The 15689-nt window shown below is 39.5% G+C and overlaps 1 protein-coding gene across 1 annotated transcript in view; it reads left to right on the top strand.

Moving 5' to 3' along the window:
* LOC136479698 (uncharacterized) overlaps window positions 1-7535 on the top strand; it is a 33421-nt gene extending 25886 nt beyond the window's left edge. Inside the window, exons 5-13 of the mRNA XM_066477471.1 lie at window positions 640-835; window positions 998-1156; window positions 4298-4629; window positions 5799-5861; window positions 6115-6231; window positions 6480-6663; window positions 6836-6994; window positions 7090-7241; window positions 7457-7535. Of these exons, the coding sequence (XP_066333568.1) occupies window positions 640-835; window positions 998-1156; window positions 4298-4629; window positions 5799-5861; window positions 6115-6231; window positions 6480-6663; window positions 6836-6994; window positions 7090-7241; window positions 7457-7535 (1441 nt within the window). The remainder of the gene's footprint in view (window positions 1-639; window positions 836-997; window positions 1157-4297; window positions 4630-5798; window positions 5862-6114; window positions 6232-6479; window positions 6664-6835; window positions 6995-7089; window positions 7242-7456) is intronic.
* The last annotated feature ends 8154 nt before the right edge of the window (window positions 7536-15689 follow it).

Here is a 15689-nt window from a genome sequence, read left to right as displayed (position 1 = left end):
TGGAACATAGCATTATAGTTATTTTATTTCACAAGTCTGTAATTTAGAAATATACATATGTATCGTAGTTTATGAATATTGATTTAATTTTTTGTAATATAGTAGTACTACTATTTACGTGTAGATTTCAGAGATTTTTTTGTTTATTTTTCATGATGGAAGATGTGGATAATTTAGATGCAAATTTAGGAAGTTATTTTGAATTATGTTTCATAGCTTCAGACGTGGGTAATTTATATACAAATATAGGGGTTTATTTTGAATTATCTTTTTAAATGCTGAGGTGGGTAATTTACATGCAAAATTAGGGGGTTACTTTATGTTTTTTTATCATGGCAGTGGTGGGTATTTTCTTAATAAACTACAATAGATTCAATGGTTATTATCGGTGATGATGATTAGACTCTATCAAATCAAATGTCGGATGTTTCTAATTATTGTGAGAATTTCTTAATGAGAATTGAGGTGATGCCTGCATTGGGGCCTCTAATTAGTTATAGTATTTTTTCTAGCTCATCTAGTCAGAATTAACGTGATGCCTCAGATTAGTAATAGTAAGATAAGATATTGTAGTTTTGTACATCTTTAATTCCTGATAGCAATGCATGCTCACAGTTCGTTATTCAATTCTTACATTAGGATGGAGGCATTGCGAATCATGAGCATGTCAGGATCGCTTAAGATTGTTGGAGCTGTGGTGTCCATCGGGGGCACAATGATCATCAGCCTATACAGGGGAAAGATTATGCATCTATGGAGCCCTATTCTTCGCCCTCACAATGAAGAGCATGTGGATGCTGCAAGCCATCATCAGCTACGTGGAACAATCTTGTTGGCAGGCAGCACCTTAATGTTTGCTTGCTGGTACCTAATTCAGGTAACGATGTGCTTTGATGCCCATGATTACTACCATGTTTAATTTTGAAGTCATTTTAATTAGCTCATAATGTATTTTTTAATCATAATGTTTTTTTTCTATTTTCATATGTGGTTGCAGTCAAAGGTTCTCAAGGTATTTCCGTACAAATATTGGTCATCCATGGCTACGTGCATGGTTGGAGGGCTTCAGACAGCACTTGCTGGTGTCATATTTAGGAGGGACAAGAATGCCTGGAAGATAGGATGGGATATAAACCTTCTGACCATCGTTTACTCAGTAATTTATCAACACATTTTTTCAATATTTTAAAGCATTGGAAGGTCAGTTCTGTCTTTTAATGTTTTGTACCTTTCCCCTTATCCATGCTCTGTTCTCTTGTTTTAGTAACAACAAAAAAAAAAGATGCAGTACATATATAACAATGCTATCTACTGAAACACTAAAAAAAAGATTTGTAGCAACGTCCTCTTTTTCTAGGGCAGCTCTATATAGAGCCGCCCCTACAAATAGTGCCCAAACAAGTCACTCCTACAAATTCATTTTATAGGAGCTGTTGGTGTTATCAGCCGCCCCTACAAATGGCTCTATTTGTAGGCACGGTTCTATATCCAGCCGCACCTACAAATAGATGTCGAATAGTAAAAGTTAAGCACTAAAATTTAAATTTTTCAAACGACCTCGGATGGAGAAAGACCAAAATAAAAGTTGCAGATCTCGAAAATTCATTTGAAATCATTTACTACCTTAAAATATTGTTTGAAATTTAATTTTAAAATTATTGAAGAACACTGATTTCCCTTTTTAATATCTGGCTAAAACTTATAACTAGTCTTTCTCCCTCATACTAACTTAAATTTGATGATTTTTTCCTAAAATTTTCTAAAATCATGCTCTATCAAATTATTGTGTTCAACTATTGTTTTGACCATCTTTTCATGTGATTGTGTTTTATCTATTTGAATTTTAAATTTTTAAAAATGACAACTTCAAACGTCATTTTAAAACAGTAAATGATTTCAGCTGAAAAAGTCATAAACATAAAAGTTGTATAACTCATCAAGATCTACAACTTTTATTTTGGTCATTTTTTTCATCCAACAAAGTGGTAGTAACATTGTTCACAAAATTTACATCTCTCTTGTACTTCCATAAACCATAAGAGGGATATGTAAAATTTATGAACAATGTTACAACCACTATGTCGGATGGCTAAATGATCAAATAACCAAAATAAAAGTTGTAGATCTCGAAAAGTTATAGAACCTTGTAGTTGACAACTTTTTTATTTGAATTCATTTTGTCATGAAAAACTACATTTGAATTGCTTAAATTTGAATTTCAAAATTTTCAAACAACCTCGGATGAAGAAACAACCAAAATAAAAGTTGTACAGCTTTGTAGTTGACAACTTTTTGATTTGAAATCATTTTATCAAGGAAAACTACGTTTGAATTTCTAAAATTTTAAAAGTTGATTTTTTTAAATGACCTCGGATGGATAAACATCAAAAACAAAAGTTGTATATCTCAAAAAGTTATGAAACTTTGTAGTTGACAACTTTTTCATTTGAGATAATCTTGTCATGAAAAACTACGTTTGAAGTTCTCAAATTTGAAATTCAAATTTTGTAAACGACCTCGGATGAAGAAACTACCAAAATAAAAGTTGTAGATCTCAAAAAGTTATAAAACTTTATATTTGACAACTTTTTTATTTGAGTTCGTTTAGGGCCTCAAACAATTAATTTATGCTCGGTTTGGTATAACATGTGGGGAACAAAATCCACTATAGATATAAGTGAGTGTGAGGTGCAGTGGTAGAGGAGGGTGTGCGCGAGGGGGAGGTTGCAGGTTCGAACCATGTTCTCCTTGGAATAAAAAAATTTGTTATTTTTTTACCCGGATTTGTGAATTTTTGGTACGTTGTAGAATATTATTCTACACCACAAGCCAAAACTGACCAGAAAAAACTAAGTATTACTAAACCGCGTTCAGTATCAGTCGGTACTACAGACCCAGTACCTTGAAAATACTGAGTAATACTGAAACGCTACTACTGAACAGTACTGAATTGTGTTCAGCATAACAGTTTGGTGTAGAATATTATTATTCACCTAGGGTGTAAAATAGCATCCGCCCCTATAAATCATCAACCGCCCCTACAAATTCATGATTTGTAGCCATGGGATGGTAGGGGCGGCTGGCAAAACCGCCCCTACAAATCCCCTTGAGCAGCTCATACAAATCTCCTATGTAGTAGTGAAATTTCTTAGTGTTAAAATGATCTAAGAGCTAATTAGCAGAATGAGTCATTTTTTATGACATTGTGTCAGCAATTGATCTATCTATCTTATGAATGTGCAGCCTCATCGGGACGGTTCTGGTGATTGTTGGGACCTACATCTTCCTTTAGGCCAAAGCAAATGAGCGACTTGAAAAGTGAATATGTCCGAGAGCACATGTTTAGTTCAAAGATTTCCATGGCTCGGGGCGGTAATACAAATGGAGGCCAACTTAGTAATATATAAACATCAAAACATAAATTAACATATGCTATATAAAGAAAATGGCTCATACATTAAAATACATAAAAAAACAATGTTCATCACAAACATTTTGTAGCTTAAAGTAAAGAATCACTGTCAAGGTTATCTTGTCTGCTGTTGTGTAGAATATATACAAATGACAACAATTTATTTCCAGGATCCATGTTTTGGTATAACTATGTGCTTTATAATGTATAATGTTTTTTCCCTTGTTCATTAGTCATGAGCTATGTTATGTTTTTAGTCTTTTACTAAAGTCTACAGAAATTGCAGATTTTATCTACAGAAATTGCAAGGATCTAAAACTGTAATTTTAGTATAAAATATATGCAATAACCATTGCCTGAAAGAAAAAACTAAAATTCAGGCGTCTAAAATTTAGCAAATCCCATTGTTTTTGTGGGCAAAAACTGTGTGGTGGATACTATATTGTTGTATGAGAAGTGCATGTGTATGTGCTGCTTGCCAAACACAAAGAGGTTGTATTGTTGTATGAGAAGTGCATGTGTATGTGCTGCTTGCCAAACCAAGAGGTTTTAATTATGTGCTTGTACAATACTGTAATATATTTGTTTGTTGTCAATATAGTTGAACATGTGACTCATATAATCTTTGTACTAATCGGGGTGGTTGGTGAGTGTCGTATGAGATTAGGAAAAAATTAAACTGCTTGTTTTTAACTATTTTTTAATTATTGAATATTAGCTTTATCATTGTTCATTAAGATTAGAGAAAAAAGTGGGAGTGTTACAAATGGCGCGCGGCTCCATACACTCGTCCGGCGGCCTCGTCGAGCCGTGCACTGCTCGTACGATGCCGGACTGGACCGCCGGCCGGAGATATGTTGTTGGAGAGCATATATAATATAGCAGATCGAGCCGGCCAGTCAGCGGACCTCATTGTGTTTCGAGCAAGAAAAGATCAACAGCGAGCGATCGATGGACGAAGAGGCAGGCGGCGTTAGCGCGGCGGCTGACGTGAATGTGATGAAGGCGGCGCCGCTGCCACCGCCGGCGGACGACGACGAGGAGATGGCGGCGTGGAAGGCGCCGGCCGCGATGCTGCTGGTGCAGCTGTTCAACACGGGCATGGTGCTGCTGTCCAAGGTGGCCATCGGCGGCGGCATGTTCGTCTTCGCGCTCCTCACCTACCGCAGCCTCTTCGGCGCCGCCTTCATCCTCCCCATCGCGCTCCTCCGAGAGAGGTACGGTGCGTGTGCGTGCGTGCGCGCGTGACTTCCGCGTCTCTCCGGCAGAAGTTGGTCGTCCATTGTCATCATCCCCTGCCGATGCGACGTACTCCTGTATAGAGAGAGCTACTCCGATCATGCTGCACAAATTAAACTAGACGCATTTTCCGTTTTTTATATACATTATAGATTGATTCTGATCTTGGTTCAAAAGAAAAGGAAAACAAAGCCTTGGAATGTGGCTCCTTCAAAAAGTGAGATTTGTTGCTTTCTATATATCGCCTGCATGCACAAGTACAAGAGAAATTCTTAAAATAAATTAGAGCTAGTCAAAGTTCAAGTCACGACGATCTCCGTGCAACTCTAATAATAATGTGTGACGATCTCCGTGCGGCAAAAACAACATATGGCAATCGCAGTGGTGGTAACATGGGAGATGAAATAGGCGAGGAAGATGACAGACACACTAAGGCCGGGCTTGTTAGTATGTACTCTTATTCACCTCACTCCGTGGATTGAGGTGTAAGTTAATTTCATTTTCACCCTCTAATCCACTTTAACACATACGGATTGAGATGAATGCGAGTGTAGCCAAACATGTCCCGACGCGGTCTGGCCAAAACCCTACTATAGGTGACTATAAACATCATCCCTCACCAGCGACGGAGCTAGCGGTGGGGCTAGGGGGGCTTCAGCCCCCCCTACCGATCCTACGCACGTGGAGCCCCTCTAAGTTATTTCTTAAAATTTTATGTATATATGTATTAGGTAGGAGGGGCTAAGGTTAAGAGAAATAAAAAAACCTCTATTCTTTTATTCAGTCCCTCCTAAATTTTTTTCTGGCTTCGTCACTGTCCCTCACAATTTTAGGTACTTTCGCTGGTGCCTTTTTCTGTCATGGAAAGATCTATCTATCTGTGGTAGTGATGTAGAGCAGCATTGGATGTTAAAGTATGTAAGATCTCTTGTTTGGATGCCCATATAACCACCTCAACCCATGTGTGTTGAAGTGGTTTGCTGTGAAATTTAATCTAAATTCCACACTAAACCACTACAACACACGTGGATTCAGGGAGAGCATCCAAACAAAGCCTAATGTGGAATCTAAGGCCCTGTTTCGAACTTGGGAGAAATCTTTTCTGTTTTCCATTGCAAAATAATCACGTGATTTCATCCTTGTGTAGGGGGAAGTGGAAAGAGATGGACTGGCACGCTGCTGGATGGATCTTCCTCAATGCGTTCATCGGGTAAATAAGCTAGCAATGTTTTGGATATATACGTCCCGTGATCAATGTTGATTTTTTTGAGTAATCAGCGGACATCCAATTTGTTGTATAACATAAAAAGAGCTAGGCATATATATACCTACACAACACTCTTTTCATACATTCAATCGGACGGTCATGTTTCATAAAGTTGTTGTTGAAACTGAATAAAAGCTAAGACTTCATGGGCATCAATTTGTACATGACTCGTACGTGTTACTTAAATGTCAAGCAGATATGCCATACCAATGAGCCTATACTACTACGGCCTTCAAGACACAACGGCGTCATACGCCATTATATTCCTCAACTTAATTCCGTTGACAACCTTCATACTCTCCTTCATGTTCAGGTACAACTTCTCTATTTCTATAAAAATACACCTCTTATGTTCATAGTGCTTAACAATATATGAAATGCGTCTCTAGTTGTGCAACATATATATGCAGGGATGTGCCTATATGTTATCGTTAGGAGCTACTGCACATCCCCCTTAATTGGCTCCCTCCCATCCCAAAAAAATGTTATTACATCTTTAATTCCTAATAGCAATGCTCACACTCATGACAACGCATTATTCTTATTCAATTCCTGCATTAGGATGGAGCCACTGCGAATCATGAGCACGTCAGGATCGCTTAAGATTGCAGGAGTTGTGGTGTCCGTCGGGGGCACAATGATCATCAGCCTATACAAGGGAAAGATTTTGCATCTATGGAACCCTGTTTTTCACCCTCACAATGAAGACGCTGCAAGCCATCAGCTACGTGGATCAATCTTTTTGGCAGGCAGCAGCTTCATGCTTGCTTGCTGGTACCTAATTCAGGTAGCGGCGTGCTTTGGTGCCCGTCATTGTTGTCATGTTTAATTTTGAAGTCATTTAAGCGCACAATGTATCTTTTTTTGTTTTTTTGCGAATCATGATGTATTTATTCTTTTTTCATACGTGGTTGCAGTCGAAGGTTATGAAGGTATATCCGTACAAATATTGGTCATCCATGACTACGTGCTTGGTTGGAGGGTTTCAGACAGCACTTGCTGGAGTCATATTTAGGAGGGACAAGAACGCCTGGAAGATAGGATGGGATATAAACCTTCTCACCGTCGTTTACTCAGTAATTTATCTATACATTTTCTAGAATAAGCACTGATGATCCATTCAACCGATTGTATGTGGGAAATAACATTGCAACATATATATTGGGTGTAGGGGGCACTTGCAACGGCACTAAAATATAGCCTTAACTCATGGGCTGTGTCTAAGAAAGGCCCATCATACCCTCCAATGTTCAGCCCATTGTCTGTGGTGTTCACTGTTGTGCTGGGCTCTATTTTCATCGGTGATGACATCACTATTGGAAGGTTAGTTCTTTTTTATGTTTTGCACATTTTACCCTTATCCTGCTCTGTTCTCTTGTTTCAGTAATAAAAAAAATACAGTACTTATCTAACAATGCTATCTACTGAAATCTTTTAGTCTTAAAATAAACTAAGAGCTAATTAGCACAATGAGTCATTTTTTATGACATTACGTCACAATTGATTGTACCGCGTTGATCTGTCTTGTGAATGTGCAGCCTCATCGGGACGGTTCTGGTGATTGTTGGGACCTACATCTTCCTTTGGGCCAAAGCAAATGAGCGACTTGAAAAGTGAATATGTGAGGGAGCACATGTTTAGTTCATAGATTTCCATGGCTCCGGGTGGAAATACAAATGGAGGCCACCTTAGGAACCCAATTTTAAGAACAAAAGAGGATGTATAAAAGTCTTATGTGCACCCCAGGAACAGTCGCACACATAAATGGACAAATTGTGAATTGTACCAACACAATGTTTATTACATAGCGAATAAATTTTCAACACATAGTCTCAAACATAGATATAATAGCTACTAAGATAACTTTCTTGCGGAAACTCCAACCGGGATGTCAACTGGTGAACACCAAGCCTAATACTCATCACGATAATCTTCAATCCAATCTTGATTTGTTACCCATCCGGGATTTTTCCAACATAAAAGATAAAGCAAGGCATAAGTACATGTCATACTTAACAAGATAACTAAGGGTTCATGAGGCTCAAATAGCTGACACTGGTTTACTGCGGTTAGCATTTAAGTCATCATCAAGTTTAGCATTTATTAACATCAAGGTAGCAATAATCCCATAACACATGATCAATGAACATGAATAATCAATATCTTAAACAATTAACATAAATGATCATCTTAACAAGTAAAAGTCATTATCCCTAATGTAAGTGTTCCAAGGTCGCTCATATCCGTGAGCACGGCTAGTATACCAGTTTGTTAACTCTGCGCAGAGGTGTATACTTTCACTGTGAGTCATGATTTCCAAATGTAGGGGTTTGCAAGGTCCAAAATACCAGAAATCATATAAAGCCACCTAAGAGCTCGTCTAACCGGCCAGGGCCGCAGGTTCATCAGATATAGGAACCCCCCATTCCAATAATATAAAAGGCCACTTCCATAGCTAGGCTCAACAGGACAGAGGCTGTCCTATACCCAACTCGCAGACCTCTAACCAGCTAGAAAAGGATTTCTCAAGCAACTAGAGCCAGAGCCATATAGCCCTCACAACTGTACGTTAATCCCGGATAATGAGTTACAAGACAAGTCCTTCTGTTGCTAAAAAGTCATCTTGTTTATGTTTATAGCATATTCATTAATCAAGTTTCAAGATCATGTTTGTTGCACTAGCAATAGAACTACCCAATGCAAACCTCCCAGGGTAACAAGGTAATTGAGTATTCAAAATCTAGGTAATCCTACCATAGGTAGCAAGAAAGACACATGCATATGTATTTTAGTGAGCATCATGAATAGGACAACAAGGAAGGTCCCTAGCTATACTTGCATTGATCAAAGTTCTCCTGAAAGTCTTGCTGGTCGTAGAAGTTCTCTTGATCACCAACGTAAACCTCACCGTCTGAACTCGATCAACAACACCAAGCAGCAACATACAATCATCCGAGCAATCATGCACGAAGCAAACAAAGGGCTATAATTAGAACAATACGCAGCAAGAAAACAGTTTGAAAAGTTTATAAAACTATTCTACACGTTGCTACGATCACACAGACACGAAGATCACGAAAAACGGAGTTACAACGAGAAAGTTATGATTAAAACAAGTTTCCCTATTAAAGAAATAGATTAAATCTAAACTCAAAATTTAAAGTTCAAAACCATGGTGACAAATTATATGAACAGATAGATCTCAAAAAGACGAATCTAACGCAAGTTGAACGGTCCAATTTGGAGTTAAAACGAATAAGTTATGAGCAATTAAAGGTAGTGGCAGAACTGTAATTAGATGGATCTTTAATTTTGAATCTACTAAATGAAAAATGCGTTTTCCAAAAAGAGAATACGTATTCTCGGGAATATGTTATGGACTGCAGGTTCTGTTACTGAAAAGCGCAGGGGCTCTTTAGCAAGTTTGCCACCCGAAGGGGTATCGGCATCTAATGGCCGTTGGATCAAGGATGGATGGATCGGATTAGATAGAAGAGAGGGAGAGGAGACCGGCTCGCCGGGGAAGATGACCAAAACGGCGGCGGCCATTGCTGGCGGCGACCGAGCTCGCCGGAGCTCACGGTTTGGGCGAACCAATGCACCAAATCACACGGGACCGGTACGGATCGGAAGAGAATCACGAGGCGAACTCACCTAGGGCAACGTCTCGGGTCAAGGCGAACCGAGGATGGCGTGCAGCTCGCGGAGGCGGATGGCGGCAATCTGCAAAGTTTAGCGACGTAAGTCGGGCGTCTTAGAGCATGAAAAAGAAGTAGGATGAGCTCGGCATCTTCGCGGGACCAACACGAAGCTCGAGGACCGGCCAATGATGAAGATGGAGCGACAGGCCGACGAAATCGACGGCGCGGCGACGATTAGGGTTTTGGCGGCGGTGTTGCGGCCTGCACTAGGGTTGAGGGAGGAGCGTGTGGACATGGACGCGCTCTCTATTTAAGGCGGCTCGACGTGGAGGACACGCCAAACGGGGAGGAGGCGGACTCCAGGCCAGGCAGAGTCCCGATCGGGGACGACAGCAAGGTAGGGAATGACCCTGACCGGTGGGTCCCGTGCATCAGCGGCAGCAAAGGAAAAGATGGAACGCTGCGCACGCGGGCTGGCCTCGCTGCTGGGCCTCGGCCATCCAGCCCAGGAAGGAGGGAGGAGGAGTAGGCCTGCTCAGCTTGGCGAGCTGGGCTTGGCTACTTGCTGGGCCAAAAGCCAAGAGAGTGAGAGAGGTGAGGTTTTATCCTTTTCTTTTTATTTTCCAGAATTTTGAATCAACCTTTTCAAAAGGAATTTGAAACTCTTTTCAAAAGCTACAAAAACCAGTCAAACATAATAAAATATGCATCGGCATGTATGCAGCAACCTGTTCCTAAGCTTAGGATAAATTTTAGTTTCACAAAGTTATTTATTTTACTATATTGACATGCTCACAAAATTACACTAAAAATAAATTTTAGCTATTTTAAATTGATGCAAATTTTTAGGTGTTACAGGAAGGTTAGTTCTTTTTTTATGTTTTGCACCTTTTCCCCTTATCCTGCTGTGTTCTCTTGTTTCAGTAATAAAAAATACAGTACTTATCTAACAATGCTATCTACTGAAATCTTTTAGTCTTAAAATAAACTAAGAGCTAATTAGCACAATGAGTCATTTTTTGTGACATTACGTCACAATTGATTGTACCGCGTTGATCTGTCTTATGAATGTGCAGCCTCATCGGGACGGTTCTGGTGATTGTTGGGACCTACATCTTCCTTTGGGCCAAAGCAAATGAGCGACTTGAAAAGTGAATATGTGAGGGAGCACATGTTTAGTTCATAGATTTCCATGGCTCCGGGTGGAAATACAAATGGAGGCCACCTTAGTAATATATAGACATCAAAACATAAATTAACAAATGCTATATAAAGAAAATGACGCATACATTAAAATACATAAAAAACAATGTTCATCACAAACATTTTGTAGCTTAAAGTAAAGAATCATGTCAAGGTTATCTTGTCAGCTGTTATGTAGAACATACAAATGACAACAATTTACTTCCAGGATCCATGTTTTGTTATAACTATGTGCTTAATAATGTATACTTTTTTCTCTCGCTCATTAGTCATGAGCTAAGTTATGTTTTTAGCTTTTTACTTAAGTCTTGTAACAATTGAGTAATAATGATGCTTCGAAAGAACCAAAGTAAAGAATTTCTTTATATAAAATAACTTATAGCATGATATAAGTCTATATATATAGGTAGACAAACTTAACACATGATGTGTGGAAATACCATATACCCTCCACTCAATTCATCAATCTCGCCATTGTTAATCGGCAACGTTGTCTTGGAAAATGAAGTAGGTAGGACTCAAGAGGAAGCATTGTCGTAAATGTTTGCCTAAATGGTCATTTAGCCAATTTAAGTACTGTTTAAACCATAAATTCTACCTGGTGCTAGCCGTGTCAATTTAAATGGCTATTAGCATGAATCTTGGTCATGTTAATAAACACGGCAAGGGATTTAAAAAGAGTAAGCTCAGAATTAGGGATGAACACAAATAAGGGCAAGAGCCTGGTGTTCTTGGATAATAGAGCTAAGAATCCCCATCAAAGGAAGCCAAGATCATGTATTTACATGATTGTAGGGGACACAATCTAATTTCCCCCCTATTCAGGTCTTAGTTTGCCTTGTATCGTGGTACACACTAATAAACAATGCCTACTAGGGATTTAAGAGTACTAGCACCTGCCATGGGAAATGATGTTTGTATCAACCCAAACTCCAGACAACTTACGACCATTATGCAAGCTAAGTGAACCACAAACTTCCAGCAACCCTTTTATGCTTCCATCCTCATTTTACGTAAAATGGCGAGGTTGGCGGCGTGGACTCTAAAAACCTTATATTTGTCTGACCCATCCTCAACAACTACGGTGGACTAAACCAACACAAAAATCATTTTTACTACTAAATTACTAATGTAATTATGATTAGAAACACAACTTATTCTTATAAAAATCTAGATCAGCTTAGGGTTCAACTAAAAAATGAAACCATTAACTGAAATCTTGAACAACTTTGTGGTCTCATGCAATCTAAATAAATGTATCTTTATAATCCCCAACAAGGGCTACCACGTGGAAAATCGAGACAAGTCTTCCATCATAATCATCGGTGGACAGATAAATCCTTGGCGCATCCACACTTTTAATTTGGGACGAACCAGCCGCATGAGATTTTCCCTATAGTGGACCAAGCATGTGTTGAATGGTGCATGTGGTGTGCGTGAGTTGTGCTTGATAGGTGTGTTCCGAGTCTGTTCGGGTAGTCTCATCCGTGTTTAATGTGCAGTCACCACGGGTGTCTATTTAAATTATTATATGATATGCCAATGCTCCTGACATATTTTTAAAAAGAGAGAGAGAGAGAGATCAATCCTTGACATGTTAGCAACAAACACTTTACTAACTTTAATCAGAGACTACAGTCATAATTTACTATGAACATTTGAATTTTTTTTCTTCCATTACAACGCACGGCCAACGGCCAATGAAGTACCAATTTTCTTTTAGTCCGATTCCTATAACCTATTGCCATCTATACCAGAGTTTCCCACCGATTCGACGGTCACGCCAGACCTGCAATCTCGACATGCGGGCCCAGAGCCTACGAGTCGTACAACGGCTGCCTTAGGCCGGTCTTAACGGAGGTTTCATGAAATTCTCTTATGCATTAAATAAGTTGATGTGACATAATATTAACGAAGAGAGATACGATAAAAGTTTCATAGGATAAAATAAGTTTTTATAGGGATGAAACTTGTCTACGCTATATATAACACATGCGAGTATTGAAAACAGTGACATTAAATCCTATTGGGTCTGGCCTTATCCGATGTGCGAGGCGAAGGGTCGCGGTCGCGTCCGCCGGCACGTCGCTGGCTGGATGCAGCCGGTGCTCTGCTATTGTGTTTGGTGTTACCGACCGTTCGGTGGTGCCTCTCAAATTTTTTATAGTAATAGCTAGCACCATGATTCATGATCCACTCCCGAGTCGCGTTGCGTTGTTGGCCTTATCCGAAGTCCGAACGCGTCGAGTCGCAGCGCAGGGCCTAGCTGGATGCAGTGCAATGCAGTGGTTGAACGATGGAAACGGCGATTCTATAAAAAAAAAGTATAAGGACGATGATCACCCTTCATCGGCCTTATACTTTTTCTAAGGACGATGGACAAAATGTCGGTCATGCTTGTTCTCCACATATATGTCCGCTCAACATGGTATAGAATAATATAAATAATTTAACTCCCAATGTACCATTATACAGCCGATTATTTTTTATTCTCTCTATTATTAAAGTCACTAATTGGCCACACTAAACAGCCAAAAAGGAAATAGTCAGCCAGATCTATATCTATATCTTTTATAAAAGCAATCCTCACAATCTTTTAATCTCCACATGCAAGACATCCACATAGCATACTCCACTAAGTGCCACATCAGCCCCATAATCATTGCTATAACATCTTCACTAAATGCAATTAATATTTTTAGTCTATCAACATACAAGGTACCCATGTTGTACTATTTATTTGCTTATATCACAATCTCCTATAGTTTGATCTAATATTCTATATATTTTTTATTGCAAAGTCTCGCAGCAACGCGTGGGATATTATTCTACTAGTTACCTAATAAATAGACCTAAGCTAATTACTCAAAGCCATATTAACTATGCATGAGAGTTTAACGAACTAGCAGCTGCTGAACCTACGACAAAAGAACCTCACTAAGCTTTCAACCAATTGCATCTTAGGGCGATGGTAATAAAGCATCGGCTATACACTACCTCGGACATCACTTTCGGTTCAAACCACCTATCAGTGCCGGAATTTGAACCAGCAGAAGGAAAGCTGCAGTGATGTGGCTTTCCTATCACTACCGGTTCAGATAAAACGGTAATGATAACAATCTTCACTACTGGTTCGTACCCCCAACTGGCAGTGTTGATTTGAGCAACATTGTCAGTTCATTACACCAGCTGACAGTGATGATCACTGCCGGTTCTGAACTTCAACCGGCAGTGTTAATTTGAGCAACAATGCTGGTTCATTACACCAGCTAGCAGTGATATAACTATGGCTTGTTCATGAGCAAGAAAACCTAGTGTTTGATCTAGTTGATGAGCAATACAAGTTTTTAACTCAACTTCGACAAGATAACCGTTTAAGGACATGTGACGAAGCTTGAAGAAGGTTCAAACTAAGTTAAATGTTTATGCAAGTTGACAAGTTCAAACCAAAGAGATCCTCAACTTTAAGTGATCATCTCCATCACTTGAATTCCAGTTGCTCATGAAAACAATCTAATACGGTTCAAGTGATCCTCAACTTTAAGTGATCATCTCCATCAAATGTGGTGTCTTCCAAAGATTCAAGTGATGTCCACCCCGAAGCAACAAGATTTGTTTGTCAAGTGCCATTCCCAACTGGTGTCACCTTTTATGAAAATTGATGACAAAGGAGGAAAAGTTGGACACAAAGATAGAATGGGGAGAGAAGCTGGACCGACCAAAGTGTTTCACCAGAATTTGGAGAGAGGATCTCAGAAGCTCAAGAGCTCCAAAAATCATGTCAGCAAGGAATCGATTGCGTGTGGATCGGAACCAGCTGATTCGGATGCAGCACTATAATCGACTTTCTTCAAATAGCGCCAGCAGATAACGACAGAGGCTATGATTGGCACTGTGATGAGACATGCTGGACTCTACAAAAAGGGAAAGATTAGAGTCCAAGTTATCTTAAATTAGAAATATTTTCATTTTATGCCAAAGGTTTTAACAAATCGTGCTTGAGTAGGATTCATATTTAGACTCTGGGTATAAATATCAAACCCCGGCTATTGTAAAAAACAGCAATCAATCAAATACAAGTCAATTACTTTTTCCATCTCCGGCCACCCATTAGGAGTAGGAGTAGAGTAGATCTCGGCGAGTTCTTCAGCGAGTACGGCTGCATCGATCTGGTCGACCTCCACTGCTTGCCTGTAAGTACCGTCATGGTTTATACCTCTGTTCGTATGGCTGCATCGATCCGGTCGACCCCCACTGCGACTTTGGTATAGGCTAGTTATCGACTCTTGTCTAACTCAATTATGGCCTGTGTGATTCTGCCTCACACCCCACTGCTTGAATTAGATCAAGGTCAAGTTATCGGCTCTACCTTAGCATGACAGTCTTTGGTAGATTCATTAAGTTACCGATATTGCTTATTGCTTTCATCGTTTATCTAATTACAACAATACCACTCTGCCCGATTGAGATTGATCTGGATCGGCCTTATATCTTGTTTAACTCATCGTTTGCTAATTTAAAATTGATCTAATCTATATCTTAAGCGATGAGTTATGTTTTTATAAGCTGTTTTGCGTTAATCTTAATCGTGCATGGCATGCGGTTAAGGCATGTCCGATCTTGAGTAGATCTATTAGTTAATGAAAACCATTCCATGGCCCGTCATCACGGCCTGTGGGATTCTGCCTCTCACCCCACTGTTGGCACCGTAGAGTGGGGATCGTTAGTTGGTAGACATGTTCCTGAGAAGGCATGACCTTAACTGTGTGCTATGCCTGAATCGGTTGTTTAGCCGATATCGATCGCTTTCATGAACAGTTCATATTATGAGATCATTGAAGTAGAGATAAGTTGAAAGATATGTTAGCCCTATGATCTTATTATTGTATTACAGCCTGCATGATTCTGCCTCATGCCCCACTGATAT

This window comes from Miscanthus floridulus, chromosome 9 (genome assembly GCF_019320115.1).
Source record: "Miscanthus floridulus cultivar M001 chromosome 9, ASM1932011v1, whole genome shotgun sequence".
Lineage (NCBI taxonomy): Eukaryota > Viridiplantae > Streptophyta > Magnoliopsida > Poales > Poaceae > Miscanthus > Miscanthus floridulus.
This window is presented reverse-complemented; position numbering and strand designations above follow the sequence as displayed.